Source organism: Spermophilus citellus (genome assembly GCF_964194105.1).
Source record: "Spermophilus citellus genome assembly, chromosome: 9".
Lineage (NCBI taxonomy): Eukaryota > Metazoa > Chordata > Mammalia > Rodentia > Sciuridae > Spermophilus > Spermophilus citellus.
The window spans coordinates 68398240-68419054 of NC_138191.1; the positions used below are offsets into that span (position 1 = coordinate 68398240).

At 32.5% G+C, this 20815-nt stretch overlaps 1 protein-coding gene across 10 annotated transcripts in view; it reads left to right on the forward strand.

Moving 5' to 3' along the window:
- TTLL7 (tubulin tyrosine ligase like 7) overlaps nt 1–20360 on the forward strand; it is a 154670-nt gene extending 134310 nt beyond the window's left edge. For 9 of the 10 annotated variants that reach the window (XM_081307479.1, XM_081307480.1, XM_081307476.1 and 6 more), the window contains 2 exons: nt 4978–5151; nt 15449–19449. In XM_081307479.1, coding sequence (XP_081163605.1) covers nt 4978–5151; nt 15449–15569 — 295 coding nt within the window. In that variant the 3' untranslated portion in view covers nt 15570–19449. Of the gene's footprint in view, nt 1–4977; nt 5152–15448; nt 19450–19516 lie in introns of those variants that run through there. The other variant, XR_014023723.1, reaches the window with a different exon arrangement.
- The last annotated feature ends 455 nt before the right edge of the window (nt 20361–20815 follow it).

Here is a 20815-nt window from a genome sequence, read left to right on the forward strand (position 1 = left end):
TCTGAATTCAAAATTGAATATTTTTTTTCTATTTGTTGATCCCTTGGTTTTATGCTGTATGTGGATCTCAGCTACTTTTCACTATGGATGGCAATGAGACAGTCTGATGCTAAGATTGGTGCTGGTGGCTTTGAGTTCCTTGGCAACCTCTAGTACCAGGCCCTAGAGATACTTGAGGAGTATACTTCCTTGCCTCTGGGGCTCCTCTTTCCTGAGCTAATTTGCTAGCCTACTCTAACTCTTTTCAGAATCTTTCTCCTGTCCTTGGCAAATTTCACTATTGGGTAGATACTTTTGGAGATACAGAAGTGAATTTGATACAGGTGTCTTTCACTGCTATTAATGATTGTGATGGTCACACAATTGAAGACCTACTGACACTGTTTTAGATGTTAAATACCTATAAAATCGCCACAAAAATATTTTTGAGTAAACTACTATTATTATCCACACTTGACAGATGAGGAAATTAAAACAGAATATATAGGTTGCTCACGTTCCCAGAGTAATTGGGTGATCCTTCGTTTAAACCTGCTTTACCTGAGTCAAGAGCCTAGCCCTTAATACTGTTCATTGACTTTCTTTGAAGTGGAGTTACCGGTGACTGACAAGCTTGTTTTACTGCAACTCCAAATTCCTTGCCCATTTGTGCCTGGGCTGGTGGAGGAGAAATAGTTTTGACTTTAGAAGTACTCCACTCTCCATCCAGATCTTTCAATTTTGTGGTGTGTAGAGGTGAATTTAACATCAGGTTTTATTTTGCAGCTTTACAAGTGGGTTTCTTAGGCTTCCTTAATTTAATGAAGTCACTTAATACCATTTTTGATTCTCAGCTTGGATCCAGCATAGTTAACACTTTGTCCTTTGAATCATGTCTAATCACTGTACACTCCTTTAACATTTGGTCTAACATCCTGTCAGTCAGAGTGAAACCCTGCTTTTTTCCAGATCTGAAGGAATTGTTTTAATATAAGACACAGCTCTTTCCCAGTTAGGTGTAAAATCTTGGGAAAATATGACCTAATAACTGGACCATCTTGATTTCTGCTTCTTTCAACACACCCAACAATAAAACAAATTAAGCCATTCCCTGTTCACTTCCACAAACATCAAAGAGTAATGTAGTTCTTTTTGACACATTTCTTTAGAATTGGCTCATGAGTTTTATTGATGCCAAACAGAAAATACTCAAGGCTGAGCCCATGGCCAGGAGCCCTTCTATTACATGCAGCCCCCACTGAGAGTGTTGTAATGCCCCATGTTCCAAATATGATCTCTTCAGGGAAATAGCTCTTGGAATTTTTGTGAATAAAATTATCCTCCAAGTTGTATTGGAAGAAAGTAAGTCTAGGATTCTGTGGAACTCAAATTTAGACCTGACAGCTCAGGAAAAGTGGCTGTGGCTACTAGCATTTCAGCTGAGACCCACAAGAGGAATAGGAGTCAGCCACTTTAATGCAGAAGAAGAGGCAGTGGAACAGAGGAGAAGGAATTAACAGTTTGCAAAAGCACCCTCTGTACTCAATCCCCAAGGTGAAACACCCAGGTCCTTTGGACCCTTTAGTCAAAAGTATTTTCTTATGGGAGTCTGCCATGTAAAATCTTTCCTTTCAGAATTTTAGTGTACAAATACACTTTAAGGAACATTCTAAGATAACTGTTGTTTTTAGGCTGCCTCATGCCAACTTGAATATACGTGCATAAAATATGGACTACCTAAAATAATGTGAACCTCCCTGTTCTCGTATCACTTTCAACTGGGGATGTTCTTATTGGTATTTTTCAGCTTTCTGTGGGTGATCATTCATTCGGTTGATATATTGATTTAAAAAAAAAAAAAACCTTTCTTCTTTCTGGCCAATCAGTTAGTACTTACTTTTACAGAGGAGAAAAGAATGAACCAGTTTCACTCTTCAGATAACTGCCTTATTAAATGTTTTGATGAGAAAGGGGGTGAAAATTATTGGATCACTGAACAATATGAGGATTTTTAAATCTTTGGATTTTCATTACTTTTCCCTTTGTTGTCAGATGTATTCCGTATTGTATATCTTATCATTATCTTACTAAAAAAGTCATTTAAAGTCATTCATTCACTGTATTCTCTGAAGATTAAGGAACTCCCCAAAGAACTTATTAATCATTTTAATTTTTCTTTTTGAATTCATAGGTTTGGGTACTCCACTTCTTTGGAATTTAGATTAGAAAGCAGGCAGATGAGACCCTGGTGGCTTTGATAAAAGCACTGGTATTTTTAACTATTTCTGCTTTCTCTCACCTTTTAGCACTGGCAATTAAGATACTGAGGTGCTAAGGTGGTGTTTTGCAGAACACAGCCATGCAGGGTGGTGGGAGGGGGCCTAGTGTGAGGTGCTTTTAGAGGCACAGGTTTCCTCTGTGCAGAGGGGTGCCATTAGCTTGGAGCTGGAGCAAGCTGGTCTTTCTCATTGTCTTTCTTCTTATTGAAGGATTTTGGTTTGCTGACACTTGAACATGGATTAATCCAGAATAGAATAGAGTCTGTGGCCAATAATGATGACTGTACACACAAGAAATAAACATATAGAGGACTTTGATTCATATATTAATTTTAAATATTTTAAAAAGAATAAGAAAATGAGAAGCCAAACCTGGTTAGATTATAACTCACATATTACTTAGAAAATTACATCAGACTAGGGTGTTGAAGTAGCCCTTTTGTTGTTCTCCAACTTGGTTTATTCTTTTTCTAACTCTAAACCCCAAGTTAAGAAAAGGAAAAATTACCTTAATGTGAGTGACCACATAGTAGCTCTAATCAAATGGCCCCAAAGTGTACAAATAATACATCCCTGTTGAGAGTTGATGGTGGTGATGGAGGTAGACTTTTGTAGACATACTCAGAATTCTGTCAGCAAAGTACTAGGCAGATAGTCAAAACAGGATGTTTTCTATGTGTAGTTACATTTATATAATTTTTTTATATCTGAATCCAGAGATTTAAGATCTAGAAGGTTATGGAATATTGATTATAAATATAAATTTTCCCTATTTTTTCAAATTAGGTAAGTTTATTTTCTAGTTACCTATGTTTATCTTGATGAACATATGGTTTTTCTTATGTTTAGTAATATTTTAAATTTATTTGAGTTAATTTAATTAGCATATTATTGTTTATTGAGTGAAAATGACTGTTACTCCTCTGTTAAGGAACAAAACACTTATTATATATATATATATGCTCTTTTTTTGGGACCAGGTTTATCCTGAAAAATAGAAGAAACCATTTGCCTTTCTAATAAAAATACCTTTCTGAGTATCTAAGGCACCTGGTAAAATCCTAAATATCTCAAATAGCCACAGAATTTTGAAAATAGAGTTTTTGAATATTCCATTGGGAAGTACATTTTATCAGGAAAATATTTTTCTTAATATTTTTTTCTGACAATCTACTGTTTTCTCTCTAAGGACTACATGAATTGGTTTATGTAAAATGAGACTTGAGCCATTACCGAGTCTCAAATCACTTTCTCCTCAAGGCTGAAGTGTTTTATTTACATTAGAGAATAAGTTTCTCTCTTTTCTTGGGTGGCTGGTGAGGTCTTTCCTGGTTGTTAATACACACACACACACACACACACACACACACACACACACACGTACTTGAGGTTACCAAAGAAGTGTGCACTAGCTCTTGCTTTGGATTGAGCCAAGCATACTGAAAGAGGAAGGACACTGACTTTAGGATTGCTATGCCTCCACCTGCACTGCTGAGCCCCTAGAAACAGGCCAGGGGTGATAGGAAATTAAGAAAAACACTCAAACATTAAGAGAGAAAGCTGGGATCAGGTGGGATACTGATCTCTGGTTGAGAACAGGGATCCAGAGCTGGCTCAGCATGTTTATTATATAGGTTTTATCATTCAAAGGTTATTTGTGGGAAAGTTTCTGCAAAGCAGCCAGGCTTAAATGTCACAGCACTGAAGAAACATTATGGTTTTCTCGCCATGCTCAGAATCCCCTTTCCCTGGGAGCTAGTATCTGAGTTTCCAGGTCAAGACTGATAACTCTGAACCTGTGCAGTTTCATCGGGCAGGGTATCACCATAGCAACTGGGCAATCTTAACCTGTACATTTTTTGATAGGGGGTACTGGGAATTGAACTCGGGGGCTCTCAACCACTGAGCCACATCCCAAGCACTATTTTATATTTTATTTAGAGCAGGGTCTAACTGAGTTGCTTAACACCTTGCTTTTCCAAGGCTGGCTTTGATCATCCTGCCTCAGCCTTCTGAGCTGTTGGGATTAACCTGTACTTTTGCTAAGGGGGTTCCCAGTACAAGTGCACCACAACCACGAGGCAACCAAACACCTGGATCCAAATCACTGCTCCCCACCTTGCAGTGTGTTAGTACTTATGGAGATAATGCTACTTCTAGAGCACAGGACCTGTGCTCTGGGAATATCATGGATGTAGTCTTAAAAAGGGTTTAACCTAATTGTCCTAGTGCTAGTTTAACCTAATTGTCCTAGTTCACAGATTAAATTGTAGCAACTTTTTAACCCCTTTGTAGGATAGGATCATTATTAGTGTTAAGGTAAATACAAATCCTTAGAAAACATAAATTCCTAGAATACTTAATTTTTGAGAAATCAGTTCAGTATTTTACAAAACTATAATATGGAGTAACTCCATTTTTTTTTTTTTTTTTTTTTTTAGGAGATGTTGGGAAGTCATCCTTTTAGCTACCAATGATTGGAACCACCAAAATCTTTAAAGACAAATAGTACATGAATTTGATGTTGGTTCTTTTATTATATAAAGATTAATTTCCTAATTAACTTGTATTTCTTATATACTTTTCAATCATCTGTATGTATTATAGACGTGTGAGAGTATTTCTAGCTTTCTTTATTGGTTTGTTGCTAGGTAAATGATATAGCTGGTTGCCATTTTTAAACGTGAACATGAAGTCATGTCTGTTTCCATGCCAACAGATCCTCCTGGGAGAGTATATTCAGTAGAAGCCCAGAGATGGTAACTCCTTTGCAGCTCCAGTGTTGCCAGCGCCTGGTGGAGCTTTGTAAACAGTGCTTGCTAGTGGTTTACAAATATGCAACCGACACAAGAGGATCACTCTCAGGCATTGGTCCTGACTGGGGTAATTCCAGGTACTGTTTACATTCTCTGTTCCCTGAGATCTTGATATAAAATAATGTCACAGTACAGTTGGAAATTGAGCGTTTCTTTTTGCTTAGATAGGTAGGGATAAAAATCTAAAGGCTAAAAATTACACAATAATCGACAAAATATTTTTAAGTGGCACATCTTTTCCTTTAAGGGACTAAACAAGGACAGCAATCACAAACCTGGACATGAGGGAAACAGCATACATGGAAATAAACTTATTTGGTTTACATACTTATTTAAATACTTATATAAACTTATTTGGTTTACAAAATGCAGTAAGAGCATCCAAATATGTGGTAATAAATTCAACTTTTGTTTCCTAGTAGGGATATTTGAACATGTGTCCTGGAGCTTTCTTTATGGGGAAGATGCCTATGGTTTCATTTTATTGTTCAGAAAGCCTCCACTACTCCCTTCAACACCAAAAAAAAAAAAAAAAAAAAAAAAAAAAAAAAATCTGTTGGAGTTGAAATTTTGTCAAGTTTCACTTCAAATTTGAGTTTTATGACAGCTGTTAAATTGAAATAGATAGCTTTCCAAAGCTCAAAAAAACACCCAATATTGTTTTTAAGTTGCAAAAATACAGAATAAATTAAATAAGAAGCACATTTTAGTATTTCTCAAAACAATTGTAGCTCCTACTAGAAATAAAATGAATATATTAGCTTTATTATGTGTACACATTTAGTACTACTTAATGTAGAAGGAAATAAGCCACAATAGTCAAAAAATTCAACTAATATTTGAGTAAACAGTGAGGAAAATGGAACCACAATAGTTTGGATTTTTTGACACAGAGGAAAATTGACCTGTTTATTAAACAAAAAGATCTCAAGCAGGATGCTTAGAATATTATGCACAAAATCTTTTACAAAGATATTTTAAATCTTTGTTTTGGATTCTGTCATTGTACTCTTGTAGTACCTCTAACCTATATTAATTCTTCTGAAAATTATAACTGATTAATCACAACCACAGCAGAAGTAAAATTAACCATTTTGAAAATATGTAAATATTAAACTTATATTCTACAGTTTTTATGGTTTGATTGAAGCAAATTATTGAAATAAAATTAATTATTTTCATGAATTGTCTCATGATGTAAAAGAATGAAATCCATTTTTTTAGACATTATAGTATATAAGTAAAGAGCCTTCTCATTAAGTGGTTATATTTTCGGAGCATGATCAGGAAAACTTTAAATTCCAGTCTAGAAAGGAATTCATCCAGACTATGATGTGATTTCTGCAGTTCCAGATGTCATGACCCTGTTTCTGTGATGAATCATGTAGTTTTGTGGGTAGGCAAATAGGACAAAGTCTTTCTGCTTACACCAGAAGAAGTTGTTATGCCTAACAGTTGCTTCAGGCCTTTTGATTTTCTTCTCCTTGTTGTGGTCAGGAGAGATAGTCCTGACCCTGTAATGTTGTTCTGGACTTCTGATGAGTTCTGTAATGAGATCTGGACTTCTGATGAGTGCTCAGGGTGACCCCAGTATTGTGAGTATAAGCATTTTGGAGTGTTAGTAAATACGTTTTTATTCTGCCCACATTCAGAACCTTTTGAGAAAGAGATGTGGGAATCAGATACAGTCATGAATGTAGCTGTATTACTTACCAAAGTTACATTGGGGACATGGTTTAGATGTGAGATTAGTGGGTTTTCCAATATTGAATTCTAGAACTAAACTTACCTATTCCAAGGCAGAGCTGGATCAACCCAGACTTTCCTCTACCCTTGCCTGATGAAGTCTAGTGGGAGGGCAAGTGTGAATGTATCCTCTCTGTAGATTTGCTGAGCCAAACATGCCTGTTTCTTTGAAATCCACAAATCAGATAACTCAATTGTAGTAAGAAACCAGGAAGGTTATACTATTGGAAGTTAAACATGGAAACACAAGGAGCAGAGGGAGTTAAACATTTCTCTCTAATGTCTAGCCATTAAAACTTAAGTCAATGTTATGTTAAGAACATAAATTTTTCCTCTTAAGTAAGGGAATCTATAGTGTTTTTCTTTATATGTAGAGGTAACAATATTTGTTAGTAGCTTTATTTCATTCGTGCAGTATGCCTGATAAAATGTACATATGAATTTATATTTATACATTAATTTTAAATATTTAAATAAATATGTAAATATTTTTAATATGCTTAGGAGGAGGCACACCTAAACTATTTATTTATTTTATTTTACACAGATAGAGTATAACTTCTTATTTCTTTGGTTGTACATGATGTAGAGTTACACCATTCATGCATTCATTCCCATATATTGGGGTAATAATGTCCATATCATTCTATCATCTCCCCTATTACTACTCTCCCTATCTGCTCAATCCAAAGTTTCTCCCTTCTTCCCTTGCCTCCTGCCCATTATGGATCAGTATCCACTTATCAGAGAATATATTTGGCCTTTGATTTTTTGGGATTGGCTTACTTCGCTTAGCATGATATTCTCTAATACCGACCATTTACCCATAAATGCCATAATTTCATTCTTCTTTAAGGCTGAGTACTATTCTGTTGTGTATTTATATCACAGTTTCTTTATCCATTCATCTATTGAAGGACAACTAGGTTGTTTCCACAGTTTAGCTATTGTGAATAGCTGCTGTAAACATTGAGGTGGCTGCATCTCTGTAGCATGCTAATTTTAAGTCCTTTGGAGATAGACTGAGGAGTTGGGATAGCTGGGTCAAATGGCATTCCATTCCAAGTTTGCTAAAGTTATCTCCATACTGCTTTCCAAAGTGGTTACACCATTTTGCAATCCCATCAGCAATGAATCATACCTTTTGCCTCCACATCTTGCCAGCAGTTATTGTTGCTTGATTTTTTGATAACTGCCATTCTGTTGAAGTGAGAAGAAATCTTTGAGTAGTTTTGATTTGCATTTCTCTAATTGCTACAGATGTTGAACACTTTTTCATAAATTTGTTGATTGATTGTATGTCTTCTTCTGTGACGTATTTGCTCATTTCCTCATCCCATTCATTGATTGGGTTATTTGTTTTTTGGTGTTAATTTTTTGAGTTCTTTAATTTTAATTATAAATAAATATATAAATATTTTAATATGCTTATAAGGAGGTGCATTTATAACGTGATACATTTTGGGTAATTTATCTATAAAATTAAAAAAGAAAAAATAGAGTTAACATCAGTCAGGTTTATTGATAATGTTTATCTTGACTGGAGATCTGTGGGATATTTCCTAGGAGGCTTTAGAGTTGATGGCATTTATTACATGAAAGAGAGTGGCCTTCTCAGAAATATAATCATAAGCACAAGTAGTAAAAAGCCTTTCTCAGGGCCCGTAATATCTAAGCAAATAGAACTGATATATACATCTAGGTGGTCAATTAGAATCAATCTAAGTATGTATGTATGTATGTATGTATCTCCCTATCTGACATTAGCATTCTTGGAACCAGTTCAATATCTCACTGTAACTAGGTTTACTTGGGAAGCTTTAGGATCTCCAACCACTTTTTGGCCTCCTGGTTTACATGACTTCACTAGTCAGTTCTATCAAACCCACCCAGAAAACAGGAAAAGAGAAAACTTTATTCCCTTGTTTTACAAGGCTGCCATACTTTTGATACCAAAGTATTTTGATACCAAAACCCAACTGGAGAATTATTGCAAAAGAGAATGAATGTTCTCTTTTTTCGTAGATATAAAAATTCTAAACCAAATAGTAACAAACTGAACCCAGAGAGTTTAAATAGGATAATATATCATGATCAACTTCTGCTTAATCCATAAATTTTTAAGGATGCAATAACATTAAAAAGTGATCAGTATAATTTTCTATATTAGTAGAATAAAAGATCACTTTGAAAGACATAAATAAATCACTTGGTAGAATTCAGTGTACATTCTTGCTTTAAAAACTCTTTAGTCGCCTAGGGAAAAAATTAAATCCAGTCTAATAAAGGATAGCTATGAAAATATCACAACAGACAAACCTAAATGTTGAAGTGTTAAAGGCTTTCCTTTTCAAATAAAGGACAAAACAAGATTTCTCATTATCACTACTTCTATCCAGTATTGTGCTGGAAGTCCTAGATTATGTAATGAGGAAAACAAAATAAATTAAAAAATTAGGTTTGAAATAAAGAACTAAAACTCATTACCAGTAGGTATGATAATGCTGATACACATCTAAACAAATTTGTAGATTCATTTAAGTGAGTGCAACAATTTTGATGAAATCAAAGTCAATATAAGAAAATCAATTGCATTTTCTGTATTAACAACAAATAGTTAGAATATGAAATTTTAAATATGATTTTAAATATCTTGAAATTATATGTAACCCTTAAGAATAAGTTTGTATGATATGTCAAGATCATTGTACTGTCATATGTAACTAATTTAAACAAATTTAAAAAAAGAATAAGTTTAACAAGAAAGGCAAGAAAGCTTAAAAAAATGAAAAGATATACCTTATTCATCATTGAAATGATTGTTATTAATATGTCAGTTCATCGCAAATAGTTTTTGTACATATGTAGTTTTCAACTAATCTTATTTTTATTTACTTTTGGTAAGAAAAATATTAAACCAAAGCTTTTTTTTAGCATTTATAATACAGAAAAGCAAAGGAATAATCTTGAAATAAATTATGAACTGGTAGGATTTGTTAAGTACTGTGTACAAAAACTTATAGTAAAGATAAATTAAGCCAAGCTAATATGAAATTGGCAAAAGGATAAATAATTGAGCCATAAGTAAACCCAGGCCTACATTTTTACTTGATTTATGGCAAAAAAGGGAGGAATGCTTTACTTATGAAGAGTGGGAAAAAGAAGTTTGTTTAAAGAAGTGGTGCTGGACAATTGGATTTCCAAATAATAATTTAAAAAAGAACTTGACTTTACCCATGCCATAAATAAAAACTATTTCCTGGTGAACTGAGTAAACCAGTTAAGCAAAACTAGTGCTTTCAGTAGATAATATGGGATATATTCATGAATTTGAGATGTTTAATAGTTATAAAAAGAGGACTGAAAAGTGCTAATCATAAGGCAAAAGATAAATATATGTGATTATGTTAAATCAGAAACATTTGTTCATCCGAATACTCTATTGAGGTGCAAAAAGCAAGCTACAGGATGGAGGAAGGTATTTACAACCCATAAGATACATTAAAATGTTCTTGTACATATTATATAAGAATTCCTACAAATTTCTAGCAAGAAAAAGAGACCACTGAATAGGAAAATGGGGAAGAAATTTGAAAAAAGACCAACAAACATTTGAAAAAGTATTTAAGGTAATTAATAATCAGGGAAATACAAAATCTCAAAAATAATGCATATCCAGCACTGCATACCAAGAGATAATAGGAATGTAGAGAAATGGGAATTCTCTTACATTGCTGGTGACAGTAACAATTGATACCTTTTATCACATCACATACTAAAGTTTTCCTGTTTTGCAGCTATTCTACTCCCAGTAAACTCTTGGTGGAAATGTATGGGCATGGGCACCAAGACACTTAGTAGAATGAGCATTGCAGTATTTGTTCATAATATGTGAAAACTGGAAACAATTCAAATATCCATGGAAGAATGGATGCATTTTCTTGAACATTATCCATATAGTGGATATTAAACAAATTGCACATTCAGTATAACAACATGGATGAGTCTCAAACATAAAATTGAGCTAAAGAAGTCAGATATAAAGGAATACATATTTTGTCCATTTATTTAAAATAAGAATATGCAAAACTAAATTATGTTTAAGGAATACATACTTAGGTGGCAAATAAGGAAATTACCATAAAGGTTAGGATAGTGATTACTTTATGGGGAGGGAGTATGTGGAGATGCTGTAATTCAGAGCTGAGGGATGCTATGAATGTTCAGTTACCTATCCTGAGAGGTAGTTATGCAAATACTTATTTTATAATACTCATTAAATTGGATATTAATATTTTATGTAGTTTTCTGAATGTATATTATACTTTACAATTAAGAAGTTTTAAAAACTGAGGAGTTAAATACATGGCGCCATTTACGGCCCTACATTATGATAAGTTTGACACATGTTCTTGCTAGTGAGGCTGATGCTCATAATACATAAATTATTAGAAGTATTTCATTTATGTACACTATCTCATTGGTGCCATACTCTGTAGGCATGGCAGAAGCTACTGGACTTTTTTCATAACTGAGAAAATGAAAAAGTCTAAAGAAGTTAAGTGGTTTATCAAAATCCACATTGCTAACACGTGATAGAGGTGAAACTTGAAACCAGTACTTATCCCCTAATTCCCCAAATCAAACTTAAAAATCAGAACAATGTATATCTACTATAATTGGTATTTTAAAAAGTGCAAAATAGTAAGTGCTGGAAAGGGTGTGAAGTTGGAACCTTCCTGCATTGCTGATGAGAATGTAAGACAGTGAAGCAGCTGTGAAAAATAGTTTGGCAGTATCTCAAAAAGTTAATAGATTTACTGTATGACCCAAGAAATACACTCCTAGGTATATACCCAAAGGAATCGAAAACAAAGACTCAAACAAAGAAATACTTGCACATCTGTGTTCACAGCAGCATTTTTTACAACAGCCAATAAGTGGAACCAATTCAATGGTTCATCAACAAATGAATGGATGAATAAATATGATGTACATATATAATGAAATATTATTCAGCCATAAAACAAAATGGAATCTGATATAAAACAACATTGATGAACCTTGAAAGCATGCTGATTTAAATAAACAGACACAAAAGGACAAATATTGTGATTTCCATTTACATGAGAATAGGGAAATTTGTAGAATAGGGAAATTTATAGATGTCACCAAGGGTAAGGAGGAGGGGAATGAGAAATTTTTGTGTTTGTGTGTGGTGTTGGGGATTGAACCCAGGGCCTCATGCATGCTAGGCCAGTGCTCTACTACTGTACTATATTCCAGCCTAGAAGGATGGAAAATGGGAATTAATGTTTAATGAGTATAGAATTTATGTTTGGGATGATGAAACTATTCTGGAATCTGTAGTGATGGTAACATAATATTGCAAATGTACTTGATGCACTAACTGTATTCTTGATAATGGTAAAAAATTATAAATTTCGTGTTATATCATTTTACTATAATAAAAAAGTTTTCAGAAAATACTGGAAATATATTCTGATGAACTTTGCCTACTCTCCATTCCCCAACCAGGCAGCTGAGTTTATTCTGGTTTGGGGTGTGGGGGGGGTCAGATGTCTTTGGTCCTATTCCAGGAAGATCCTAGAAAGTAGGTAGAGCATACATTTCCCATTTCCAAGGTTAATTTCCTACCAGTTTTGAAATGCTTCATGTTCTAGAGATCCTCCACAACTGACAACAAGAGGGAACATAAAAGACCAACCAATTCTACATCAATCAGGAATAAATGAGTGTGTGTACTATGTGTATAGGAAGAGGGTATGTGAAGATGTTCGTGCCTAGCCTTAGAGAAAAGGAGTGAGGCTATGTGGGTGAAGCAGATGGAAATAGGGTAATCTGAATTATTTCTCCTTGGCATGAGGCAGCTGAGGTAGCCTGTTTTGTATATAAAAAATAAACTAGCATAAAGATAAAGATGTAAATTTTTCAGACTTTTTGGTGTTTTACAAAAACTCTTTAGACTTGGTCTTTAAATTTGCTTCCTTGAGGTAGTTTTCCTGTTTAAAAATTCAAATTGTATTACTTGACTCCATTGCAAAGAACATTCAAAAATATTCTTTAGTGTTCAGCTAGTGTGGGAATCTACCAAGAGATAATAATGGAAATATTAAGACAAATAGTAAATATTATTTCTCTTTAATGCTTTAAGTATTCAAACTGTTTCTTCCAATTAAAGTTCATATGTACTTCTTTATCTAATCTTAAAAAAAGCTTTTAACTTTTTTTGCTTCTATTGAAAAGTTTGATTTTGTGACATGTGTAATATTTTTCTATTTTCAGCGTTATTTCATACTTCATATTTTTGTAAAAATTATATAATTGTACCTATTAGTTTAAAAATTTGGATTCATGTACAGTGACAATTATGTGAAATTGTCATGACAACATAGTATAGTGGTGATGAGCAATGACACTAAAGCTGACCTTCATGGCTTTGAATCCTGGTTCACACTTACTAGCTGTGTGACCATAGGAAAGGAATTTGACCACTGTATGTATCATAGAGTTTATTTATACATAAAATGTAGCTAACAAGAAAATCTAATATATAGAATTGTTGTGAAAACTAAGTGAATTAACATCTGTAAGCTACTTGAAATATTATCATGCTCACAGAAAATGCTATTTAAATATTTGTTTAATTAACTAGAAGTTAGCTGTGGTCCAGACTTTGCATTTTTATTTTTTTATGTGTGAAATGAAGATTTTTTTAACACAAAAGTTTGTGTGAATGTTGCTGAAACATCAATAGTAATGTTTGCTTAGAAATTCTTTGTAAGAAAGTTGGTAGAAGTTACTGTTTACTATGTAATTACCAGTACAGTCAGAATGCATTTTCAAAAGAAGGTAGATTAACTGTCGACTAATACAGAATAGTGGGTTTTGATCAAACACTTTAGTTGATTTTATACCTCTGTCCTAAATAGAAAGGGAAGCTTTTACATAATAAAAGGTATCAGATTAATCATAACTCCACTAACTCTTGACATAATAATTAATCAATATAAATTACCCATGATGTTAAGAAAATACATAATCTGTGATATGAGAAATCAATTATTTCATTATTCATCATTAATTATAGAATTTTGATTTAATTTACTTTGTTGTATATTATTTTACTGGTCTATTAACTTAATAATTTGAGCAATTGCTTATAGTTTTTGATGTTAGGTAATAGATTTAGTGGATATTATTAGATAATTTATGCTGAAAATAATGTTTATGCATATTGTGGAAAGTGCTGCCATTTTAATTTGAACGCTGTACAAAGTTGAAATTATAATGAATCCATTTTCTTTCAACAAAATCAAATAAAACAAATATAAATGTAACTTTCCATTGACAGGTTACGATAGTTTCCAATATTGTCTAACATAGAATAGTAGCTAATAGTATTCTTGACCTTCACTTTTTTCATTTATCTGTGAATTTATTATTCTGTCACCAAAGGATTCTGATGTCAAATGAAGAGAATAAAATGAATATTTTGATTCTTATTGTTTATTTTTAAACCACTGCTAATTACCAGTCTCCTTCTGTTGATACTTATTCTCTTAGAAATTTCTCATAGAGATCTTTGTTTTGACTTTTTAGCAAATTCCTTTTCAGGATTACTCGGACTTACACTTCAGATACAGTTGTTTATTTGTATTTTTTCATTTGGATTTCCTTGACTGTTTCTCTCTAGACATATAAATAGGACTGGCATAATGCTAATCAAGGTTTTTCAAAGAAAAGGGATTATATGGGTGTACAATTTTCTTTGGAAATTCCAAATTTCCAGAGCTTTGAGTGAAAAGTAAAAAAAGAGCAGCGGGGAGCATTTATTGGCAAATATGACATTAATCAATATGAAGTTACTCATTGTCTTTGTCTATCTGATTTATTATGAACAGTCACATATTTTACTATATTAATATTAATAGTCTATTTACAGAATGCTGCCCTGGGGTCCAGTAGAAATGTGTAGTATATATGCTATATTGTCTTTGTAAAATTAGGAAAAATCACATCGTCTAAAATACATTTAGTTGTAAGGGTTATACATAACCTGTAATGATCGGCACTGAATAGCCTAAGAATATAAAATTTCTAATCTAATTATGAATTAACATTCTTTAACTTTTTCTTTTAGATTACCATTAGATATAATACAAAAACGAAATATTTTAAATTCTAATCAGTATTTCCAGCTTCTTGGAAACATAATTACTGTTAATATGGTTTGTCAAAATTCTCATATCCCATATTTTAAAGAAATATTTGGCTCCACACATTACTTACGGGGACTGATGATGGATTCTAAATTAACACGAACCACATAAACAGTTTCATAGCATTTAAGTTCAATGATTGTTTATGGGATATCTTGAGATAATAATATCATATGTTGCATCTATGTTCAATTCTTTGAATAAAGTTCTATGAGCTTCCTTGATCCCTGATCTTGGGGAGGAAATCTTTTTATATGAATTGCACTGTTATTACAGTAACATTTTTCATGTAGGATATGTAAATTACTAAACACACAACCCTTGAGTGATAGATGTTAATACTAATTTGCTTGTAATAATCTAATTTTTTACCTGTCATTTTTAGGTATTTACTACCAGGAAGTACCCAGTTCTTCATGAGAACACCAATCTACAACACGAAATACAATTCTCCTGGAATGACTCGCTCCAATATTTTGTTTACATCCCGATATGGCCATTCATGAAACTGAAAGGAAGATCCATCATAGGTCATGCATAATAGCAATTAATTTACTGCCTCAAGTTGAACACACAAAGACAGTAACCATTAAGTGCTGTTTTATGTATATATGACATATATGTGTGGAAATATATGCACACATGCACTCAAATTATATATGTATATATATATTTATTATAATATATGAAAGAAGAATTAGCAGAAAACTGAATATAAGATTTAACCTTTCTGGAAATATAATAAACCATGTTAAATTGTTTACACAAATATGTGAATGTCTAGAATTTGCTAGGTTTATAATTCCTTCCTACTAGAAATGTTATTTTTGCTGCAGAGATTATAAAATGGAATTGATCTTGACGATCCCATTACAGTGTTAAATTATTTTCTAGATAACACAGCTTTTGACTTGAAAAAGCATTAATAGTATAATATGTTATAGTTCTGTTACTCACAGTAGCCATTTAAAATGAAACACAAAAGATTGAGAAGCCTGGTGTTGCTTGATGATAGGATTAAGTATAAAATGGGCTTACCATTAATATACACATGTAAAGTACTAGAAAAAAATCCCAAACTGATTCTCCTGCATTTTTATTCCTCTGTGTGGGAATTCATCAACATGTAATAAAGTACATTTTTCAGTAAGGATCTGGTAAGATCATATTATGATCTAAAACAGAAGACAATCCATTGGGCTAACAATAAAATGTAATATAGTTTATAACTTTACATTTTATAGGGAGTCATGGAAAGGAACAGAAAATGATGGTAATGACAGAATTCTATATGACTGTTGTGTCTCATAACATTTTTATTTGGAAAATATGTCTTTGATGGGTAAACATATGCTTAAGTACAATTCTTCTGCAGAAGTACAAGAACAGACATTTCAAACTCATTTTGGTGTTAAAAAATAATGCATCACACTTATTATATAATAAATCTCTCAATCTTGACACTAATTTACAATGTTTAGTATGGTAGTTTCTCATTACACCATAGAAAAATCTAAATGATTCTGAATACAAGATTCTAGTAGCCACATATTACTAATCATTGAAATACCCTTGAGAAATTTGTTTTAATCAAAGTACAGTATGAAGTTTTCTTCCTGTCAGATGTGATTATGGATAAGTTTTATAGCAATTTACTTCCATTTCTGGCTTATGGTTTGAAAACCAATGAGTGAGCCTTTAGTTTTCCACAAAAATATAAACACCTCTATCATTGAACTCCTTAGAAAGTATATTGCTTTCAGAAATTTATTGAAACTTCCTCACCCAGTGGTTCTTCTTATAGATGCTAATGTATTTGCAAAATTCATGAATGTTGTACTTCTTTTTAATATCCTAAAATTTATTTCCAGTAAATCAAGAAACAGCCTCACAGCAGGAGAACTGAGACAGGCAGATTGGCCTGGTTTAATTCAGAAGCTGGATAGTTGACAACCCAGAGTTGTAAGTCAGACAGATTTTTGCTTTAAGGCCATCTTCTGAGAGTGTTGGACCGAAATGATTTATTTCTTTCCTAAATTATTGCTTGTTACTTTATTCTTTTTGACTATTTAACATCCACATTCCAGTTGGGAACTTTCTTTGCTGGATGCATCCCAATTAATTTGCCATTGTCATTGTGGGAAAAGAGGACAAGATATCGAGATGAAGGAAATTCCTAAAAAGTGTTTAGGACTCTATTTTGTGATTTCTTAAACATGGTGTAGCTTTTCCAAAATAAATAATGTAAACACTGGGCTCTTATAACACCACTGTAAGAATGATCAAAAAGTCAGTCATTTCATGGAGTATTTTTAGTCATTTTTTTTTTTTTTAATTCATGCTTTGGCCATGAAGGAGACACAACTTGCAGTGGCTAATAAATGCTGTCAACCCAGTTTGATGGTCATTCACTTGCTTTAGCTTAAGTCACAAATGGTCACTTAATTTTCTCTAGTGTATGTTTTATAACTTCTATCTTTATTCATACAAGAGTGAAATTTTTATTTAAAATAAAAAAATGAAAATGTTCAACACTGGGAGGAACCCTTCCTCCAGAAACACACTCACACAATTGAAAGATAAAAGTGAATTTAAAAGAATAGAATTACCCTGCTATTTGATGAAGTAAAATTTACTTCTCTAGCTACATACATCTGGCCTTATTTTGAGCACTAGAATTTTATTACCCACATTTGCCTTTTCATACTGATCTGCTTTGATATGATGAGGTTATGAATAAAAGCCATTTGCTCTTTGTTTATATATGCTACCTGGCATGCTGTGCACTCTAGCTGCTGTAGTGCTATTCCCTAATGAGCAACTAAGAGGAGAAGACACAGTAATGAACCATGAAGTCTCCAGAGACCATAGAAATGCTTTTGAGGCATAAAATATCCCTTAGGTTTTATTATAAATTTTTTTTATTCACAGGGTAAAAACATATCAGCATAAGCAATAGTACAAATTCAACTCTTTTTTTTTTTAAGGAGAGAATGTAGCTTTATTTGAAAAACTATGAAAGCTATTCTCACCAGGGGTTTTAAGAGGGAATTTGGTTTACTTACAATGGAAGCATACTTTCACTATGATATAGAAAAACATACCCCTAAATTGGGTGAATCATAAGACTGGAAAGCTTACCAAAGCTATAAGATTGGGTTGATTTCCAGATTGTCTAGGAAAGAACCTTTTTATTTTAAATCATGCCATACCAACCCAGTCTGAGATTGCAAATTAGTTTTCACTCAAATATTCCAGCATTGTAGATTAGTTATCATTTGCTTTATATGATATATTAAAGGTACTGTTCTTCATATTTTGATTCATTTTGTAAGCAATAAATTTTAATGCATTTAATTTACTTGTAAGAATACAAAAATGATGTTGTAACAGAATCAAGCATGGAAATGGAAATGATATTCTCTGTTTAGTATGTAGTTGTATATTACAGATAAGATGCCAGGATATGTACACAAATTTTATTATATGTCTACGTTAGGTGTAAATACACCAAAATTTCCTTAGTTCCTCCTCCCCAAATTAAAAAACTACCAAACCAAACAACAAAAGTCCCTTTCTTTTCATTTAATATTTATGCACAATTAGATAATAGTGGGTTCTAGCCATAAGAAATTGAGGGCATCCAACTAAGTGATGTTCATCTAGCTGCCTGAACCACAGACATTGTGGCCTTCTGAATTTGGGGGTAATTGGTTACAAAGCAATAGATAACTAATACATCTTAGAGCCTCTGACTATTCTACTATTATTTTGACAATTTGTTTTTTAAAGAGATTATTATTGTGGCGTATGTAAAAAAAACTGAAAATGATCTTATTTTAATTTTACTTTAACTTAAGAGAGTAGATGAGTATGGAATTTTATCTAACTTGAAATTTCAGATGTTTTAATATAAATAAATTCAAATATTTTCTTCTTTAAAATGTGAAAGTCATTCTGTGTAGAAATTCTCTTCAACACACTACAATATTCAACATTTTCAAAAGTACCCAAAAAAAGCTTCATAAATTTTATTATTTAATTTTCTGTAAAGCATTGATTCATTCTTAATTATATATTCTTCAAAAATAATAGGAAATACCTCAGGAGTGACAGAAGATGCTTCCCATTTTTGTTTTGTAATGCTAATTTACATTTTGAGTCTTGGTTTACATCATTCTAAGAGTTAACAATAAAAAAATGTAACTATTTAATGAATTGTCTTCCTGTGATCTGATGATTTTTAAGTATTTGCTCTTCTTTTTAAATTGAGAAATTTGTTTTTGAGAGTCATGTTATCTAAATATTAGTTATTTAAATATTTTGGACTAATGTTAACTTAAAAATAAATTAAAATTTAGAAATATACTCATGATGAAAATTTTATTCCTTACATTGCTTTCTGTTTCTCTTCTCCCTCTTATCTTTCTCCTTCTCTGAATTCCCTTTCAAGCTTTGAACTTTGCATGGACAAAGTCAAGAAAAGAGAAATCCTGCTTTTTAAACATTCATTGTCCTTGAATTTTATGGTATGTGTTTGCCTGAACAACAATAAAATTTAGATCCAATATGTTACAGGATCAAGTTCAGTTTGCTGAGATTTTAGGAACCGGGTTGAAGTCTCTATGCCTAAAAAAGCATTAATTACTGGATCCATACAAAAAGCAAGATACGTGGCTACAAATAACATTCTTGCAACCAAAAGTTTTAATATTAAAACTTATTGCACACTTTGAGACTGCCGCCATTTTTTTCTCTATCATAAATATGTATATAATATATCGAAGGAAAATTGTTCAAATAACATATTCTGTATTAACTGGGCTGTCTTACCTAAGAAGAGTAAATAAAGCTTTCATTTTATCCCCTGCTACTAACTTGAAAGCTATTGGTAAAAACATCATTCAATAGACTAATTATTCTTAAATTAGTAAGAAAGCTTACCTTACAAAAGTGACCCTATAATGCTGATATTTCTCTTTAAAAGGCTAACCACAATTCCTTGTCCTGAGTTCATACAGTAATGACTATACATACTATAACATGTGATTAATGGATTTGCAGAAGGTTTTGGATTTGAGGATTAGCTTAAAAGCAGTACATGTACTAACACAAATCATGACTCAAATATCCCCATGTGCTTTACAACCTGTATATGAATCCAAATATTGTCACAGAAAATGTGCTTGAAATGTTAACACAGTATGCAATTAGCATTGCATTGTCATGCTCCAGCATGTGGTATCTGTATGGTGAAGTTATTTCAATTACTCAGATATGTTACTATAATAAAAAAGGTTTGACATAAGAAAGCCTACAGTATGTCATCAAATGCTTATTTCTGTTTCTCTCTCTCTCCGCACACACCTCCCTCTCCCCCCGCCTACTTTAGTAATAGAGATTGGTTTCAAATTAAGCTTTCAAGGTGATGAGATATATTTTCACAATAATTTTTGCTGCTGTACGGACAGCCGTAGCACTATCCAGTGCTACCTGCCATTAAAGTCAGGTCAAGTAAACAAAATGGGTTTGAACTCCTCTTTTGGTTAACTGGAAGGCAGATAGTTCTAAAATTTAGAAATTTTACTTTTATATCTTTCTAGTGTTGTGGATTATAGGAACAGTATTAGTAATCTGATTAGAATTATGTCAGAATCTCAGGCATGAAGTTCATTTTTTTCTGGAATTTATAATTATTCATCATTGTTGAAATTTACACACTAAGCTTCAAAAGGAAACATGTCCTATTGAC